Below are 21,529 nucleotides of genomic sequence, written 5' to 3' on the forward strand. Positions count from 1 at the left end.
AAATAGAAATAATTTCTTGCAAAACCTCCTTAGGCAGCTGTTGCACTCAGTTTGTGATTATGGTGGGGGTTTAGAGAATGAGAGCACTTAGCTATTGGAAAATATCAGTAGAATTAATCAATTTCATAAATCTCAAATTTGTGTTACTTTTAACTTTTTCTATTTAATCAGTGACACATGATGGTGTCACTGAGTGAATAGGATGGCGAGAGTGGCACATTTGAGGTGCCACAGATGACCTGAATTTATCAGTCATGCATACGTTTTGTATGCATGATTGATAAATTCATTCAAGTCAATCACAGTATTGTTCGTGATCATGTAAAATATCCCCACACTCAGGGTTCCTTATATAGAAGAAGCATATGTTTCTCCACATGTATCCATATGGTGAAATATTGATCTATCCATTACTGTGCTGCTGCAACTTATACATATTTGTATGTCAGATGAACTGTCTAAACTGACCTTTGACTTGAAATCCCACTAAACAGTGTTGTAATGTTTGCTTTTGAGTCATGTCTGAACTGACAACCATTTGATCTAGCACCAGGATAGTCTTTTGACCTTCATAATTACTATCATTAATTGTAATGTGCATCATAAAAATTATTTATCTTCTTTAATATTTTACCATCTGACCATAATCTTACAGTATGATCATTTTGAGTAAAAATGAGTGGTGTTTCTTTAGCAGAACGATTAGAAATACTGACAAACAGCTGAATGTCTTTCTTGTACACAGGATAAGGTTTACAAGCGGTCTCTCAGGCAACTAGTAAGCAGTGGGCAGCAAAAGATTAGGGAGTGGCAGTGTTGCATTATACTTGACTTTGTACAACAAGAGAAGTCTCAGGACAGACTGAGACTTTTTAACATAAAGTGATTTAGAAAGGGAAATTATTTCTTTTCCAATATGAACTTGGATTTGTTGACTTGGAAAGGTTTTGCCTAATAAATGACATAATCATGTGAAAACTGACTTTAGCATATAATTAGTTTTAAAATCTGAAACATGTAAAAGTGCCAGAAGGGGAAAAACAGACATAATCTTTAAGGGCCTAAATATTTTTAATAGCATTAAATTTTGAAAAGATACAAATTGATTATTGCAAAAAAGGTGTTTAATTGTTAGATTAAATACAAAATAGTTTAAAATGGTTTTTAAAAGCTTTGAATTGTGTGAATTTTACCTCGAAAATTCTGTCATTAGTTATCTGATTAGTTATCATAAGATTTCTTTATAGATTACAAGTTGTCTTTGATCGTGGCTTTAAATACTTATGCATTATAGTCAAAGATCAACTTCTTCGCATTCTTAACTCTCTGGGGTATAAAAACTAAAGCTTACTCGTGATTAAAACCTCTTTCCACCGTAATCATGTCATTGACTAAATGACGTATATGACGCAAATATCGCGAGACTCAGCCATGCCGTGCAGTTCTATAAACCCCTGCTCGTCCTCGTCCTCTTCGTTCGTCCTCAGTGCAGGATAACGCGGCGTTCTCGCTCTCTTCATTAACAGAAACAACAAGTAATTCTGACCAGGCATTACATTTATTTAACATTTATATTGATTTCTTCCGCCCTACCGAACCCGTGAGGAATTTGCTACTCTGTTCGTATTTTTAAAAGGTGAGTTTTTAATGTATTTTCTTAGCGGTTGCATACTTACTTCTGGTTGCTTAATATGGCAGTGCAGCTAGCGTCAAGCTAGGTCAACCGGCAAGGATCAACGAAGAGGCTCTGATGTTCACATTATTTCCACATTGCGCGTAAAATATACCGTTCATTTATTTTCTACACTGTAATACCAGACGCGTGTCGAAATAGCTGTTTTAGTTGTTAGGAAAAAAGTCTAAGGTTTGCCAAATTACAACATATATTTATGTTATTATAGCTAACATAATAATAACATTATTTTTACTATGGTGTGCTGATGCGATTTCGATAACTTTAGTAAACGGCACCTAAGTTAAAATCAAAATTACAAAGGTCGTCACAGTGGTTGTGTTAATATCTTAAGCGTTGTGATTGTTTTTCCTTGAGGTGGGGTTGAGAGGGTAAAAGTCTGAAATGATAACATTAGAACCGGAAATAAAACGTTTATATACTATATTATTTGTTCAATTAACCTTTTATTACAAAGTCCTTCCAACTTTTTGAGCTCTTCCACTAGAACAATGGAATACTTCGTGGTGAGTTGTATTTCCGGGAATGTCGTCAAACCGGCGTCATCTGGAAAAAAGCGTCTGGGTGGGAATCAGAGTTTCGGAAATTTCGCAAAAGGCAACTCTTTTGTTTATTAAATAATCGTCATCAGACCCTAGTTGCCGTGTTTGGTAATGATTAATGAGCTTAAGTCAAAAGCAAGACAAAACACTCTTTAGAGATGTTTTGTTTTGGACAGTCTTGTATGTCCAAAATTATCATTCTCTGTGTTGTTAAAAAATAAATCTTACGATGACACAGACCTAAATTTAAGATCAAGATCCACAGAAAAAAAAAAAAAAAACAGGGAACATGATGCATGATCATAATGTCTCTATAACATACAGCCACATTTCGTGATCAGTATAAGAAATTTAGTTGTCTTTTTCTTATTTATTTTTAGATACATAGCATTTTTATTATGTTTGTATTTTGACCAAACTTTTAGATCCTCGAAGATTTATTTTATTATGTCATAGGATTTTCAGCGTCTTATGTGCACTTTACTGTCTAGGAGAAATCTTTTATTAAGAACAGGTGATTCTCGATACTTAACGTAGCTTCACTTAATATTTCTTCCTCATGGATCATTTTTAGTGCATGCGATTTCAGCATCTTATTCTATGTTGGTTACATTTCTTCTCTCTCCTTTAGGTCTCTAAACGTTCATCATCGTTGACGATAATGGAAGTTATAGTCCGTCGCTGTCCCTTTCTGGCATGCGTGCCACAGGCTTTTTTCCAGCAGTCCAGGAAATCCATGGTGACGTATGCTCAACGATGTCCCATCATGATGGAGCTGGCTTCAAAACCTATGGCTCCATCAATGGCACGGGCCCTGTGCTCTTCAACTTCCAATCAGACGACTGAAATCAAGACTGGAAATGAAGGTGAGCATGAATAAATACACTGAAGCCACCTAATAATGAGATAAATCTTACAGATGCTGGAATGAGTTAGCTTGCCAGTTGTAATATGTTGGTTTTAACCATGCACATCAAATGTTGTATCCTTTTTTTCCAGTCCCTGTAGTGGGAGTAGAGTCCAAATTGCCTACTGGTCATCCTGTGCCAACTACAGGCCAGGCGGTGGCTTCCAAATGCCCCTTTCTGGCTGCTGAGATGAAGCAGAAGAACAGCGGTGTGGTCCGCCAGGTTACCATGGAGTTCCAGGAGGATGTTGAGGAAGTGCGCACTGTTCAGAAAGGTGAGCTGTATGGTAAATTTAGGAAATTTTAACTCTGTCTGCTGTGCTGTATCTAATACTGTTTTTTTCTTTTCTCTTTTTGTCATTTTCACCTATTTTAGAGATTTCCGCTGCCAAGTTGAAACAGCCACCCTTGACCATCACCAGTAAAGTGGGAGAGCAAAGTAATTTGATGAAGACTCTCCTGAAGCAGCATCCCAAGAGGGTCACCCACCTGCTGCAGGACAACTTGCTTGGCAGAAGTAGGTTTTATTTGACTGTTGAGCTTTGCATCATTTACTTCTGCAACATATCATGCAAGTCTTAACTTCCTGGTTTGTTGCAGTGTCCCGCTTCCAGTACGATGACTTTTTTGAGAAGAAGATAGTAGAGAAGAAGAATGACCACACGTACAGGGTGTTTAAGACTGTGAACCGCCTGGCCACTGAATTTCCGATGGCAGACGACTTCACAGGATCGCTGGAGGATAAGCGGGAAGTGTCCGTCTGGTGCAGCAACGACTACCTGGGCATGAGTCGACACCCTCGAGTCGTAAAGTCCATCATGTGAGTCAAAGACAACGAGCATGGAGGTGTAGCCTTCAAATTGTAACATTTGTTCTACTTTCTAGGTTCAAGGTTTGTTATGTAATAAAGAAAATATTTGCGTATGGTGCCTGTTTGCCTCTGATTGCTCTGTGGCTTTTGCCCCAGTGTAAGAGCTGAGGTCGGACAGAAAGAACTAGAACTGCTTAGAGACACTACATGATGATTAGATATGACCAGACACCCAGGAGCGCTGCCAGGTCTCTGGTTCAGTGGAAGTAGCTGGTCAGAGTTCAGATGAGAAGTTTTTTTTTTCCTTTCAACTTGTTTCAGCCTGCCCTTGTTTTCATACTTTGACACATGCTGCAGCTCAATTATAATACTTGTTGTTCGGTCATTGTAATTTCACACCTACTTAAGTTTCTAGCTAAGAAAAAGGTGTGGATTGTTATTGCGGTACTGCTTTAGAAAACCAGACAAAATTATCACACTTCCCTTTGCTTGTGTTCTTCTTTCAGGGACACTTTACAAAAGCACGGGTCAGGTGCGGGGGGAACCAGAAACATATCTGGGACCAGCAAATTCCACGTGGAGCTGGAACAAGAGCTGGCTGACCTCCACAACAAGAATGCCGCTCTGCTCTTCACCTCCTGCTTTGTTGCCAATGACTCCACACTTTTCACCCTCGCCAAGATGCTTCCTGGTAGGTTTTTTGGAGGGGGTGAAGCAAAATTGCCTAGGCTTTTAAATGTAACTTTTCACTAACTATCTTTCCTTACAACATCAGGTTGTGAGATTTACTCGGATGCAGGCAACCACGCGTCAATGATCCAGGGCATCCGGAACAGTGGTGCTAAGAAGTTTATTTTCCGCCACAACGACGTGGCTCACCTCAGAGAGCTGTTGGAGAAAGGAGACCCCACCAAACCCAAAATTGTGGCGTTTGAGACTGTCCACTCCATGGATGGTCAGTTTTCATTTACTTGTCTGGCAACACCTATCAAATGTCCTTCGAAGTGCTGCATTGTGACCTATGTTGTGCTGGTTTTCTCTGGAACAGGTGCCGTGTGCCCCCTGGAGGAGATGTGCGACCTGGCTCATGAGTTCGGTGCCATCACCTTCGTTGACGAGGTTCACGCTGTGGGTCTGTACGGGGCCAGAGGAGGAGGAATCGGAGACAGGGATGGCGTAATGCACAAGATGGATATAATTTCAGGAACTCTAGGTCAGCATGCAATATCTACTAAACAAAGTAGTGATTTTTAATAGGATATTTGGGCTTTCAATTCCTTTTGGGATATTATTGAGCTACCTCTGTTTTTATCCAGGACTATATTTCTAAACCAAAACAGCTGTTCCCAGTTTGCATGACTCATCCTGCTCTTTGTGTTTATGCTTGTCTGAGGATTAAGCCTCAATAGTGCCATCCAATATGCCTGTGTGCTTGAAGGAGCATAAGTAGTTGTGCTGTTGCTAGGAAACTGTATGCTCTCTTAGTGCACTCTTATTGAGTTACTGTGTCACTGTCGAGCTTAACCCATCAGCTCTGCTACTCTGTGCATCGGCTGCTTCAGGAAGCTTGTTGGTTTCACGAATGTTTTTGTCTTGATTCTAAGTTCTGGAAGCATTTGTAAAATTATTGGCCATTTTGTTTTCCAGGGAAAGCTTTTGGATGTGTCGGGGGCTACATCGCCAGCACCTCTGCCCTCGTGGACACTGTGCGCTCCTACGCAGCCGGTTTCATTTTCACCACCTCCCTGCCCCCGATGCTTCTGGCCGGGGCCCGGCAGTCGATCCAGACCCTGAAAGGGGAAGAAGGCCGCATGCTGAGACGTAAACATCAGCGCAACGTGCAGCTGCTCAGACAGATGCTGATGGACGAAGGGCTGCCTGTTGTGCACTGCCCTAGCCACATTATCCCCGTTCGGGTAATCTACGATTTAGTTCACAGCTTAATCTCATCAAACGAAAACACTTTAAGTACAGACAGCCTGATTAGCTTTAAGCTCCACATAAGACACCCCTGATGACTGCTCTTTAATCATCTTGTGTGACTTTCTGCTCTCAGGTGGCAAACGCTGAGAAAAACACAGAGGTGTGTGACATCATGATGAATCGCCACAACATCTATGTGCAGGCCATCAACTACCCCACTGTTGCAAGAGGGGAGGAGCTTCTGCGCATTGCCCCAACCCCTCACCATACCCCGGAGATGATGAAATACTTTGTTGGTAAGATGATAAAACATCTACATGTGACACACAATATTAAGATTGAGTAGTTGATTCAATTAAACTGTAACAGGCTGCATATTTACCTTTACTGACGCTTCTCTTGTTTTTTTTGTTTTGTTTTCAGAGAAGCTGGTGCAAACATGGAAGGAGTCGGGCCTCGGGCTGAAGCCCCACTCATCGGCAGAATGCAACTTCTGCCAGCAGCCGCTGCACTTTGAGCTGATGAGTGAACGAGAGAAGTCGTACTTCAGTGGCCTCAGTCACCCCATCTCAGCCCACGCATAACACTACACACCACTGCTAGCTTAAAATGGCACATAAACACTCATTCCTCTGTCGCTGTCATAGAATGTATTAATTATCTTTGATATGTCTTATTACATGTAATATTTAAGATATTCTATCTTCAGATGTTCTATAAGCTTCAAATAAAATGTTAAAGGAAAACTGTTTCACTGTGTTTTTATGTGTGCGTGTTTTAGCAATTTTTGAATAAACAATAGTGCAACTGAAACGCAGGGGAAAAATTGAGTCAATGCTCTTAATCAGTGACTACATTTTTAAGTGTATGCTTGAAACTGAACTTAATGTATTAAACATTAATACTCAGTTTGTGTTCTGTAAAATGGAGAAAAATTGGTGATTACTGGAGATTAAACAATTTAAATAAAATTTTAGTTTTGCAGGTAAATAGTTGTGCAGACATCAGTTTGTGAAACTACAAGAGCCCGGCCCTAAAGGACTTTAGAAACAGGTTTAGGCTGAGAATGTTTTAGTACTACTTAAGAAGTATGGAAATTAGTTTCTAAATGACCACAACAACATAAACTCATAGTCATCCCATCATAGTTTGCCAACTGTATATCATCATTAGGTTCAAGTTCAGGTTACTTTGTTTATATCCTTAAGTAAATTTGTTCTGCTGCAAGACACCTAAGTGGCTTAACAGTGGTAGCTGCTGCTTGTGACCCAGAGGTTACAGAATCTTGCAAATGAATTTTTGAAAAAAAAACCCTGTAGAGTGCAAAATGTTTTCAAACCCCTTTTAATCTGACACCCTTAATATCTAGTGCTACCAGTTGTATTCAGACATTTATTATGAAAATAAGTTATTTAATCTTTGTATAAATGCAGCTCTATTGCTGGGGACTGAGCATCATGAAGACAGTAGAGAGGACTGGCATGATGGTGTGAATGAACTCTGAGCAGGGTTTGTTGGAAGAGCGATAATCAGCGAAGCAGCCAAGTGGTATCTATGGTAGCTCTAGAAAAGCTGCAGAGAGTTACACCTCAGTCGGAGAATCAGGTGAAAAGAAAACTGAACCATTTGCTCCCCAGATTTGGGGAGCAAATCAGAGTCAAGCCTTTTTTGTAACCATTTGCTCCCCAGATTTGGGGAGCAAATGGTTCAGTTTTGCTCCCCAGTTTTGCTCCCCAAAACTATTAGTCACTGAAGACTAACCAGATTAAATCTATTGTATGTCCTGTTTCAAACTTGTTCAGACTGTGAAGGGGTCATGACAAAGTTTACAAATTGTGCTGTGGTTATATGAGAGCATTGTTTTACTTTTTGGCCTACATACAAAACTTTGACAGCTCTAAAACCAACCCTGAGCACCGGTCCATGTAGTAAAATATAGTTTTTGCAGCATCATGCTGAGAGGCTGCTTTTTGGTAAGAGATACAGTGCTAAACTCTGGGTTCTTGTTACCTGACTGAGTAAACACAAAAGCCATCAGACTGGAAGAGAGGTTCACCTTCCAGCACTAAAACAATTGTAAACATACAGTCAGAGCTACTGTTGAATGAAGTGTTGCATTGGTCCAGTTAAAGTCCAGACCTCAATGGAACTGAGAATCTGTAGCAATGCTTTAAATCTGCTGGTCATAGATGCTCCCCAACCTCCAACTGTGCACAGTAAATTCTGGTTTCAGACAATACAGCTGCCTTTACCCTGAAAGGGTTAATCTTTTCTGATTAACTGCTTTATAAGCTGCAGTTAAGACATGAGCTTCTTAGGAGTGATTTTAGCCACCTGTAAGTTGTTTAAGTACCTTAGCCAACTTATGGGATGTTTTGATTACATGAATCAACGTGTGAACGGTTTAGAAAATCAGAGTCAAGCCTTTTTTGTAAATTTCTTAGATGACCTGAACATGGAAGTACCTCCATATCTAATGATGAGAAAAAGTAAGAAGGGCGTGCATATTGTTAGGATCTGTGCGACACACAGAAACCTTTATTTAGTCAATGCTGATGATGTACCATGAGCCTCTTAACAAGGACTTAAGAAGCTCATGGCACATCAAAGAGGTGCCAGCTCTCCAGTTTAAAACTACAGCTCACCTATATGTTAAGGGCAGGACCATTCACGGAAAAAAGTATAACTGGATCTGATTTTGGCTGTAAATTTGGATTATATTGGAATCAGCAGTAATAATCTGAACTGAATTAAAACCAGATGTGAATGTATTGAGACCTTTTTGTCTTGTAAACTGCCATTTGATTTAAGTGCTAAACTCACAAGCTAAGATGATTTGAATTAATGAATGCAGACATAGCATTTTTTGTCACTATCATAGAAAATACTTAATACTTCCTTAGTGGAGCTTTTCAATTTGCTTAATCAAGTGTTTCATCTGAAACCACAGTCTTCCAGAGCAACAAAAGGGCAGATATGTGATGTTTAGCCACGTACATTAAGTGGAATCTAATACTTTGTTAGAAATAGGTCACTATAATGAGCTTGGCTCAGCTCACTGAAAGGCTGAATCTTTGTCTCACTGCTGATAGAACAGCCTTATTATTTCGTTGCACTGCTGTGGGTTTGGTTCATAATAAAAGCAGGACGTAGACACGTTTTTTCTATTTGGCTCTCATTAACACAAAAAGTGATATCACTGCTATGCAAAGGACAAATAAAAGATTCTGCACTTGTATTATCATATCCGTTTGTTTTTTTCATTATTATTTAAAATTAGAAAAGATGATTTGAATAAAAGTCCCTCATTCAGTCTTTTCAGTTTTTTGCACATCTTAGCTTCAAAAACTAGATTGTTTTATATTGCTGTGTGCAACGTAACATTGAGTGGAGGACCCACTGACCCACTAACCTGTAAATTCAGGTAAAGATTACATAAATTTGTTTGGAAGACACAAATCCACAAAGATCATGCTGATAATAATAAACACAACCACACAAAATCTCAAACTATTGCACCACTTTCTAAACCTTTTAAAGGCGGTTTCATTGATTCCTTTTTAAAACAAATTTATTGGTAGTTTACAGAGCTTTTTTCGCAGCTCATCATCACCACAACACATCAGCACACAGCCAACATTTGTTCCCTCTTGTTAGGTGCAGTAAATGTCACAGCTGCCTTAGAAAAAGGCAGAAGTTCTCTGAAAATGGAAGTGAGAATTGCCTTTGGTTGTTACAAGAATTGAGGTTTTCCATTGCAATATGTAAATATTTCCACTTCTGAGGCGAGTCCTACTATGACTGCAAGCAAAAGCTGAGCAAATGCAGTGGCAGCATATATGTACAGTGCCTTGCAGAATGATTTACCCTTGTACTTGTTCACATTTACAAATACATTCCAGAGTGTTTTTATTAGGATGTCATGAGAGAGACTGACAGAAAATAGTGCATACCTGGGAATGGAAAAAAACAATATCTGAAAATGGTGATGCGGATCTGAAATCAGCCACCATGAGTAAATACGTCCACCTTTCACTTCAATCAAAACCATTGTATATTTTAAGACTTACATGTTTGATTAAATTACATTACACTACTAGCTGGCTACTTGAAGAAATTGATGTGAATTAATTATGAGACATCAGTGTAAAGCATGTGGACACAAATGCACACCACTTTTCAATTTTTCACATTAAAGTTTTTGTACATGGAAAATCATGTATTATTTTTTTTTCTTTTACTGCACAACTGCTTTCCCATATTGCCTTACATAGAATCTCAAGAAAATGCATTTTTACAGGAATTGTATGCAAAAATGTATCCTGCATTTTATAACCTGATGAAATTTGACAATTGTCCTTAATAATTTATACTTCTAATTATACATTAATCAATTGTGACCAAAAACGACTTTGGGAATCCAAAGTTGCAAGATTTGTCAAATAATTTCACACCTACGAACATTAAGACACACAACGTGATGAAATACATTTCAAAACAGAAAGAAGAGGTTGACGGAGGGAAGTTACTCTGTAAAGAAGAAGTAGTAAAACCAAAACTTAAACAATATATACCAAAATATTTTGGATTTTTCTCCTTCATGTGAGGACACATGAAAATCTTGAGTTAAGTCACATGCCTACTGAACAAGGTGGTTGACAGTTTTTAATTTAATTAAAAACTACGTTATTTATCCACAAAGGGAAATTACATGTTTTATCTTCAGAGTTCTTGTAGATGTTGATGCTGTGGCCAGGAAGGATCTTTTGTGGCAGTAAGTCTTGCAACATGTCAGAAGAGACCTCTGACCTCAGGCTGTTTCTGTATGACAGTCTCATTACAGTCATTTATGTTATCAACTCAATTTCCAGGCATCAGAGACGATATAAAGTGTGCTCATTGAGGGTAAGTTTATAAAAAACACAGCCTTGTATTATTTGGGAGCCCTGAAAAATCTCACTTAGAGCAAGCAGTACGAAAGACAACGTATGTTGCATTTTTATATTTATTTACCTGAAAATATTATAATGAAAAATAAAATCATTAGTCAATAAATTATTTGGTACATTCTAAGTATTGTGCTTCCAAGCTTAAACCAAGAAAAACTCAACATTGCATAATATCAATATCCACCATGCATATTTTGTGGATTCTGAATCATAAAAGAAAACCACATTAACTTTTAAATGCTAGCGGAACTGGGTGTACGGGAATGCTCATGCAGAATTCATCACATCTGACAGTGAATCCTATGATTAATCACAATTTTTACTTCCCACGTGTGATTTAGAAACAAGTTTCACCGATACACTCGTCTATTTATATTAACACAGAGACAAATGAGAATAAACTCATGCTTGTCAGTGACTGCATTTCAAAATCTAGTGATCAAAGTTTTCATGTGATCTTCAAAGAATTCCTAGATGACACCAACAAGGGACTCTTTGAGTAAACTTAAGCAGAACAAAAAGAGAAACTTGCATAAAAAATATACAAAATAAATGCACATTATGATGTAATGGTAAGCCTGGTGTTCAGCCAGTACTGTGGTCTTTTGTCATGTCAACAGCATTGCAGGACAATTTATCTTTGATGGTGCTGGCTTTGTGAATGCTCACTCATTTTTTCTGACTTAGTGCTTCATTAAAATGATAGACATTTTTGTCCTGGTGTGAGAAAGTCTTGTGAAAGACATTTCACTGGGAGCTATTTGTTTACATTTTGTGAGATGTGAGCATAGTGGCTGAATTTCCATGGCTACTCATTCCTGAACAGCTGCCAGCTCTCGTGATCCAGACAAAAGTACAGAGCAAAGAAGAGAGAGCCCACACATGTTGTTAAAAGATTCAGTTTGCACACCAAAGGACTGAGCAGATCTGTTTTAGTGTAAAAGGGCAATACTTCAGAAGTTTGTTTGGTGAATATTTTTCAAAACTTAAATACTCCCTGGAGTTTGAAGAGAACTACAAACATTCTTCTCTTGTGCCAGATGCACAAAATGTCCAAAGTAGCCTTTTCCTAATAAATTCTCATTCATATGTTCATGACTTATTGTCTCAGTTAACTGAAACAGCTCGGGGGGGGGGGTTGTACCTAAACAACATGTGTCATATCTAGAATACTTTACATTCAGAATCTTTGCTGACTTTTTATTTGTTTAATCAGCAGCATTTGCAATATGCATAGAAAATGATCAACCAGCATTGATTTGCTTTGACAGCGGTCTGACTGTATGCATACATGTTGCCTTCACTACTTCACAGGGATTAAGTGCAGCACTCCCACAAGTTTAGATATTTTAAGGTACTTTGAGTTGCATTCCCTTTTTTGTGTTTTTTTGTACCGGTTAACGTGAAACAACAAAAGTAATACAACAAACTAAAAACTTCAGTTTATTTCATGTTTTTGTTTTTGAGAAAATAGTTCAAAAGAATAAAAATGGCCAACTTTAAACTACACATCCTAATGCAGTAGTACCCAAACCCCATTTAGGATGATAGAAATTTACCTAAATACTGAAACTGACTAAGACAAAGCATGTGTATTTTAGAAATGTTGTAAAACTATAGATAAAAAAAGACAAAAAGCTACATTAGCTTTATAATAAATGACTTGATAAAATATGCATAGCTATGAGTCAGGGTCATGACCCTCCTACTTTTTCATTTTTTAGTTCAGAAATTGGAAAGTCACTGTCCAAACAGTAGTGTGTGGTAAAATATTTTTGATTAAGAAATAACTTATCTTTATTATTTATGCTAAACAATAGCACTATGTACGTAGTAGTGGGATCAAACATGACAGTTTTGTCAGAGTGACATTAAGCTGTGACCCTGCAAGGACTTTATTTTTCACTTCATGTGACCCCACAGAGTGAATCCGATGCTTAGGGACTGTATCACTCTCATGTTTCAAGTTGGTGTGACCGAAATGTGATACGCATCACTGTTAGTAGCTGAATGTTTCGCCACACCTTGCTTCCTGAAGATTGCTAACAGGTAACAAAAGGCAACATCAGCATATGGTAATGTCAGGATGGATTCAGACTCTTTTAACAGCACAGTATTCAACCTTTAACAATCTCCTCTTGACTCTTTAGACACTGAAACAACAACTAGATCCATTGCAGACCATTTGTCATGATCTTCCTACTGCTGTAGTATTAAAAATAGTAGTTGTTTTTTCTGTTTTTCATTTTATTCCTACACACATACAGTACTTTGTATACTTGATTAAACGTTTAGTATTTATGATATCTTATGTGTGTTCACATGCTAAATATTGTCTACATGGCTCACCTGGAATGCCAGCTGTGGACAAGCATTAGGTGGTAAAAGTCAACTCAGTTTGTCTTGTTCTAGTAGAGACATATTGTCTCTACTAGAACTTATTGCACTATGCAAAAATGCTCTAATAGCATGCCAGCTAATGAGATGGTACTTGGGGGTGTGCCAAACTGCACGACACATGAATTATGTGAAAAAGTTCAAACCAAAAGAAAAAGAAGCAGGTTTGAATATGAAATGAGCTTCATTAAAGAGTTGTGTGAGCTTTAAGTGTTGAACTCCTTTTGCTGTTGATTTATGGGACTTGAAACCTTGCATGATCCACAAGGAGTGGTGGTCTGTTTTTACTATGTGGCATATTTACGCATTCTGGAGTTTGAAGCATCTTAAGACAGTAAATATAAAAATTTTTCTTCAGAGTCACATTAGGGATCATCCCTGTGACTTCAACCACACAGCCTAACTGATTGGAAGCTGTGATCCGATCATTTCTCCCAGTAGCTCACTTCCCCATTACACAGGAAAGCACTGCAGTAAGCAAGACAACTGGTTAAACAGCCTGCAGCACACCACAGATGTTCATACAGATGGCCTTGTAACACACACACACATGCACTGACGTAACCTCATAAACGTAACCTCAAAGTCTCTTATTAAATTTCTGTCAACATCCATGTCATCGTGTCTCTGTGGTTGTCGGCCATAATATGAAAACTGGCTCAAACTGCATCAAGTTTCAAGATTTTGAACATTCCAGTCAGTTTTCAGGGAATGTCCAGAATTGCACCTGAGTTTTGAAAACAATACATCTCTTATTAGACACTTTCTTTGAAATGTAATATGAGATCATTTTATGGCCATATTTTCTATCCTTGCTTGACAGAACTAAAAGAGAAAGATGTTCAACACATTTCACATATTTCCAAATAGGCTGCTGAAAAACAAAGAGGAAGTTCATTAAAAAAAAAAGTAACGGCTTAATGACTTAAATGAAAGCAACTCATAATTAGAGTTTATTATGATACTAATTTCTCCTTAACTTTGTGAAAACGGCTGTTGAATCCAGTCCTGTTTCTTGTTTATCCTTGACACCGACCTCTCTATCTATCTCACTGCTGTTGTCAGGGTCTTGATAACAGCTGGTCCTTGGGGCTTTCATGCATGTCTCCATCTGACTGCTTCACAGAGTCAGTAGAGGCCACGTGCCTTCGTGCAGTGTCAGATTATACTCATAAAGCAAGATCTCTGCATTATGCACCTACTGGCAGCTTCACACCCCTGTTAGATTCAAGCTACTAGATGAAGGGGAAATTACTTGCTGAAATTACTTGCTGAAACTGATCAGAAGTAAGAAGAAAGGAGATTTGTGTGCAGCAGCAACAAGCTTATTTGTTGGTACTGGCCTCTTTGGACAATGTTCATCTGGCTCTATCAGAGCTCTTACAGCATCACACAGTTCGTCAAATGTTCAGTTTGGCATTTGGAAGGGTTGAATTCATAGTGCTTCCGTAAAATTGCTCACTGCAATTTCCCCAAAACGTTGCAGATATAGCCACTTCCAAGTATAAGGAGCTTGTTGCTCCAACGCCTCAATAAGACATCAGCGTCTGGTGGCTGATAATGAGCAATAGTGCTGTGATTGAAATATGAATATATGAATATAAGTGTTTACATCTGCCATTGCTATGAATTTAAATTAATTACCACTTGAACAAGCTAATTCACATGTGATTTTATTTGCATTTCTTATTTAATGAAAACACTGCAGTTGCAAAATTGTAGTTTTTAGACATTAGCAGAACATCAACTAAGTTTTGCAGACATTTGTAATGGAAACGCAGCTATGGATGTTGGTGCAGATGGGTTTGGCTGAGTGTTTAAGAAATGCATGGCTGACCAGGAGTCCAAATGAAAACTTACTTGCAACCATTATGGGTGAAAAACCATCAGCTAATGTACTGCAAACAGGACAAAGCAACAGAAAACCACTCCAGGTCCATTTCTGTTGACTAAAAACAGAAAACTGAAACCAGAATTTGCAAAGGCTCTCCAAATTTGGACAGCAATACACTGGATAAACAATGCCTGGTCTGATGAGCATAGATTTCAGCCGCATAAAGGAGCACCACAAGAGACTGTACTCTCACCTGTCCTTTTCACTCTGTACATCTCTGCCTTCTGGTACAGGTCAGAGTCCTGTCGTCTACGGAAATACTTGGATGACCCTGCAGTTGTCGGGTGTGTCACTAATAAACAGGAGACTGAATATGGAGATTGATTAGATAGCCTGAAAAACTTCTCAGGCTCCTTCGTTGACAGCTGGTAATCGGCTGGTGATAGATATACTAGCTTAGAGACCAAAAGGTCCTGCATAAGGACTTTAGACTCACATTTCACAATATCATTTGTTCTAGTTTGAAAACAAATTCATCTACAGTTACTCAATTAGATTTCTACACATTTGTGCTAAATGTTCTCTGTCCTGTTACACACCATATCATCAGGGAAGAAAGTAGCACTTTCAGTTTTACTGTACAATTGTCTGACATCTTTAACTTGTCCCTCCAAATCCTAGTTTAAGTTTTGAGCATTTCCTGGATATGTCTAACCTCTGCTTTATTCCCCTGAGATGATATTTGCTTCTCTTGGTTAAAGATGTGGGTACAGCGCTCTGCATAAGAGGGAAAAACCTGTCTTATAGTATCACTGTCTGCTTTTCATGAGGTTTGATGGATATCCTCTCTCTAGGAGTCAGCCAACTGTCTTCCGTCTTTAGGATTAGGGTTGGGGCAGATCTGATTATAAGCCAGTTTGTGAAATCCAAACTCTGTAAGTGTTTCAGATCAGGTCTCCTTCTAACATACGCTGCTTTCACACAGTCCTCTTGCATATGTCAACATATGTCAGGTGGTAATTATTCAGATGTTTGCAATGTTTTATTGGCTTTTAATAGCTGTGAGTAGTGCTATGACAGATCCCACAGAATCCATTTATCTCGTTATTGACCTCACATGTCATTACCCTCTGCAGTCAGGTAACCGTCTGTAATAATCCTTCTAATTTACACAATGCATCCAACACAAAGTGGTTAAAATAAAAAAAGGGGTATAAAAGAATAATAATTAAAATGTGGAATTTAAAATAAACAAGAAAATGGATAAAGAAGCTTGTCTTTCAACAACTGTAAATAAATTGTAAATATAGTTTAATTCACTACAACATCCAATTACCCCTGCAGCATTAAGAAAGTATTCTTGAAAAACATTTAAATTTAATTTAATAAGCATTGGGTATAAAAATGAAGGAAAGAATGGATCCTTCCTGTCTTCTGTCAATGGCTCAGGCTGGTTGTAATTCAGTGGGAAACTATTTTACAGCCACCAACGAAGCATTCCAGTATTCTTAAGTATTGTTTCTGACCAGGTCCATTGTTTGGTGACCACGGTACACTACTTCCAGCAGCACATAGCACAGTACCACAATGCTCTAATCTTCTTGTAACTTGATCGTGGCAATGAGTTCACTGTACTCACTGTCCTCCACTGTCACCAGACCTCTGGTGGATTGATATGAAATGGGAGATTTACATCATGGATGTCAACAAATCTGCAACAACTGCAGGGTGCTATCATGTCATTATGAACCACAATCTCAGATTGATATATTTTAAAAGCTATATAACAAATACTTATATAGCTTAATTGGACCATGTAGGGAAGACCAAACATGGTCCAACCCAGTCCCAGAAAAGTGGCCCAAAGAAGAGTGTGAATCTATATGTTTGATGTAAACATTTGTTTGCTTATGTTGTTCAGCAGCCATTAAAATGTCATGTAGGTGTACTGTATTCATGGACAGTAACACTAACAATCCTGTTATTCAAGGTTCTCTTGTGCAACAAAGCAGACAGCAAGTCTAAAACTGAATGACTGAAATATATATATTGCAGTGTTAATTCAAAACAGATTCCTCAGTCTGTCTAACATTTTAGTCAGGAACGTCAAGAGAACTGCACTGTAAATATATGGGCAAAGCTCACTTGAAAGTAAAAAAAAAGACAAGGCAGAACAAGCCACTGCCTTTAAGCCTTTTTACTATACCTGTACTCACCTTTGCTGATTTGTGTTAACTAATTACCTTCTGGCCTGCCCATGAGAGGAAATGCTATTAATAGTTGACTGGAAACCACACAGAGAGGATTTGTTTGTCTACTTCAAATTCTTTGAAAATATTGCAGCCATTTCCTCTTATGCTTACTGGAACTGTAAAGCAGATGAATGAAACTACGACCAGTGCAAAACATTAACCACAAAGCCTGCATAGCTCAAGGAAGGAGAGAGTCATGTCACCCGTTGGCTTCCCGTGTTAAGTTTGAATGAATTTTAAGCATCTCAAATATGCATCAATACATTATCTAAACAGATGAAAGGTCTAATAATAAGAAAAAAATGATAAAAGGTTTTTGGCAGCATCATGGTGTGGGGACTCTCTCCTTCAGCAGAGAGAAAGATGACCAGAACTGATGGGAATATTGATGGAAATAAATTAAATTCGATTTTGAAAGAAAATACATTAGACACTGCAAATGATTTGAGACTGGGGTGGAAGAAGTTTATATTTTCCAATAAGACAACAACCATAAACGTAAAACCTAAGCTGCAATTGTATGAGTTCCTACAAAAGCAAATTCATGTCATTGTCTAGATGTGTAAAGCTGGTGGAGATATAACCTAAAATACTGCAGATGAAATCACAGTTAAAATCTACAAAATATTAAATCAAGCAATTGACACAAAAAGTACTTATAATGTGAAATTGTTATTCAGTGCTTCATCCTGCAGGTCTGACATTTATGCTTGCTTGACTATTATTTTCACATTCACTGTGCATCTCCTGGTTTCCCCTTAGTCCCGAGCTGAACTAAGAGTCTGATTTAATCCTGTAAAGTAATTAGGGACTTATCAGGACGTCACTGAAAAATAAATGTAATTAGGTTTCAGTTAGACAGCCAAGAACCTTAAAAGTCTGATGGATGAAGATTGGGAGGATGAAGAACAGACAAGAAACTTAAGATTTGATGATGGACACAGACTGGCCCATATTCCCGGCTCCCCAGCTGGACATTCCAGCTTCTCATTTGCCTTTCATGTCTCTTGTCTTCAGTTGAAAAAAACTTTGGGTGGACAAAGCCACAATGTGCTATTATTATTATTATTATTATTATTATTATTATTATTATTATTATTATTATTATTATTATTATTATTATTATTTTGATTAAAAGGTTTATTTGATAGAGAAGGACATACATTAACATAGACAAACTGAATAAAACAGTTTATATTTTTGGTGCTTCTCCTTGGAAAGGGGATCTCTTAACTTCCACAGTTATTTGCAATTGTTGCAACGTTTCACTCTCCAGCATGTGACTCAGAGTTTAATGTCATCTCAAGAAGTCAGACGAGGAACAAGGATGTCTAAAAGAAACATGCCATAAAGGACCCTCCTTCCTGAAGAGACTTTTGTTATCTTGGGAGCAGTTACTGTAATTTCTCTTACCATGTTGCAATGTCTTTATTTCCAAACTTGTTTATTTGTTGAGCTAAAATGGTAGCAACACCTATTTTCATCTTTTTCAGATTTAAAACTTAAAAGTTTTGTGTTTTTGGGACAGACAGTGCTCTGTTATATTCTCAGTACATACTGTATGTTTGTGTGCGTGACTCCAAACTCTGATGAGCAGATAAGAGCCACTCTCTGGCCATCCAGGCGTTCCTTTTCCTCTCTTCAGGCCAACAGAAACATTCTTCTTCCTTTGAGATTGTAGACCCTCAGATTAAAAAAACACTGCAACCAAAGACAACCTGCTAAAACCATTATATTGCACTTTATAAGTCCTCTGTTAACTTTGCAGGTGGTGAGACAATATAAAGAATAACATCATGACTTCACTTTGATTCTGTCACTGTGCTGTTGTTCTTCTTGGAGATAAAAGGCTTTCCAGTAAACAATAGAAAGCCACAAAACCTTCAACCGCACGTTCCAGCAGTAAACATATATGGGACGGCCCCTGTTTATGGCTGTCTTCATTTTACTGGAATGAACTGCATATACGTCACCGAATAAATGATTCAGAAATTACTTATCTGTGTTAGTAGTAGTAACAATAAGTACTTTATGATGCAAATTGGTCACTCAGACAGTTCACAAATGCATTTCCTGCACCTCTATAAAGACGTGTTCACTGGGACAATTATATTCCTCCTTGAACTGTTACAAAAAAAACTGACTTCGACAGGTTTAGCTTTTACAGCATGGGGTCAACTCCCAAAAACATGTAAAGATAGAGCCACGTAGAGAGCAAGAGAAAATGAACTATTTTTCTGTGATCACAGAGAGACCTAAAATTCCACTGAAAAAACCCCAAATACATTAAAGTTGGCAATCGCATATGAAGAACTACTATTTGCGTAGTTTCTCCAACCCAAATCTGGGTCAAACATGATTGACCCAACCCTGACTTGCTTTAACACAACATGACTACTGGGTTTGACTACATACTGGATATATAAGATTTATTCCTACAGTGACACATTTCTTATTTAATCCTACAAAAATGTTCTGATGTCTGATCTAGTTGATGTACAAGAGAAAGAACTAAGAAATTGCATGAAATCACTTCTTTAACCTAAAAAACGTGCAATTTCTGATATGCAAATATGATAATTGTGCACCAACATACATTTCAATAAATAAATATTTTTTCATGCACACAGTTGTTTTTCTATGTAGATAAAGCAGTTGATTTAAATAACTATGTATGTTAGTGACGTAAATATGACCTAGAAATATCAAGAGTTTGAAACGCGTGGCATAAATAGTGGGATTGAGAAAGAAAAGAGATTAAAGTGATGTTCTCTTTGAGGACTATTGTAACCCTCTTAGCTCCATGGAACCATTTTTGTCAGAAGAGATTGTACTTCAGCTTTTTTAAGATGTTTCTGAAATTGGTAATGAAGGGATATGTGACAATATTATGCTTTTTTTTCTTTGGCTTTTGTAAGAGCTCTGTGTCACATTAGTTGTAGCGCTTTAATAGACTTGTTGCAGTTTACTAACAAAAAAAAACAATACTCTCACCAACACGTTAAAAATGTGATCTAATTTTTAGATGAGATGAGATTTTTGTACATTTTTTAATATTACACAGGGCAAAACTGGATAAGCTTTTTCCTTGTTCCCTATATTCTCTGATCACTTTCTGTTGATTAGATGTGGGAAAATCAACCTCCTTAATTTCAGACAAAACAGAAATTAACTCAGCAGAATACCAATATGATTTTAGCTTGCATTGAGGAGAAGTAAAACAAGCATGTAGGATTGAACTACTTAGAAATCCCCCTGTTCTGCTTGATGTTGACCAGCTGCAACTAATTGGGTTTAATGAATTTGGAGTCTGTTTTTATGGTAGCTGGCAGGTGGTTGCTTCTCTATACAGAGAACCATTATTTTAGGTTGTAAAATGTGGCAATGAGTTAGCAGTTTTTTGTATTCCCCTTTCAAATCTCCAAAGACTGATCTGTTCGTGCAAACCAGCCAATCATAGCTGTGAATTTTAAGGCCACATGGGAAATATTCTAACAGCAGATGTCAACACAAAATGAATGTTTCTGGCATATTACAGCAAAACTCAATACAAACAGCACATATGGATCAATAATACTACCATAAGTTTGTTGACCTCATCAAGACTAGTGGACAAAATCATAAGGGAAACATACACTTGTACACACAAGCACAGTCAGGTAAGTATGTCATGAGGTGTGGTGAGGGTTGGTGAGGCAGATGCAGCGGACCCAGGTAAGATGAATAATGATGATTTAATTAAGAAAATCACAGTCCAAACAACGAGCGGCAGGAACATGGACACACTGACGATGAATAAGACTAAACATTGACGAAACATTGACGAGGACCCGACGAGGAACAAGGAACACAGGTGGAGTTAAATACACGGGAGGGTAATCACAGAACGAGACACACCTGGGAACAATCAAGGGGAGGACAGGACAACGAAGAGACTCAAGGACACAAAAAACTCTAAATGAACACAGAAAACACAGATCCTGACAAAGTAAACCTTTTATTGTTCCGTGCTGTGAACTTTGACAATACATAAGAGTGTGACTGAGGGCACTCGTGTCATAGGTGAGCGAGGAACAGGAGCCTTTGGCATTAAGCATAATACTCCACCCTGATCTCTGCTGAGTAGACACTTTGGACCTAAAATAAAGCTCATTATAGAAACCCAAAACATGATTTTTATTATTTATTTTATAAAACATCCATCAATTTGCTACAGTTACC

At 37.9% G+C, this 21,529-nt stretch overlaps 1 protein-coding gene across 2 annotated transcripts; it reads left to right on the forward strand.

Annotated features, from left to right (window-relative positions):
• Positions 1-1,462: 1,462 nt before the first annotated feature.
• On the forward strand, positions 1,463-6,627 carry alas1 (aminolevulinate, delta-, synthase 1). 2 transcript variants are annotated; one of them, XM_032550172.1, is made up of 11 exons: positions 1,463-1,636; positions 2,867-3,101; positions 3,235-3,417; positions 3,519-3,659; positions 3,743-3,962; positions 4,460-4,644; positions 4,729-4,908; positions 5,002-5,166; positions 5,601-5,869; positions 6,010-6,172; positions 6,300-6,627. In XM_032550172.1, the coding sequence occupies exons 2-11, from the start codon at positions 2,897-2,899 to the stop codon at positions 6,458-6,460; spliced, it is 1,872 nt and encodes a 623-aa protein (XP_032406063.1). In that variant the 5' UTR covers positions 1,463-1,636; positions 2,867-2,896; the 3' UTR covers positions 6,461-6,627. The 2 variants fall into 2 exon arrangements, with proteins under 2 accessions (XP_032406063.1, XP_032406066.1); XM_032550175.1 differs by having other exon boundaries at positions 1,464-1,636; positions 2,867-3,097; positions 3,234-3,417.
• Positions 6,628-21,529: the final 14,902 nt, after the last annotated feature.

This window comes from Xiphophorus hellerii, chromosome 20 (assembly GCF_003331165.1).
Source record: "Xiphophorus hellerii strain 12219 chromosome 20, Xiphophorus_hellerii-4.1, whole genome shotgun sequence".
Lineage (NCBI taxonomy): Eukaryota > Metazoa > Chordata > Actinopteri > Cyprinodontiformes > Poeciliidae > Xiphophorus > Xiphophorus hellerii.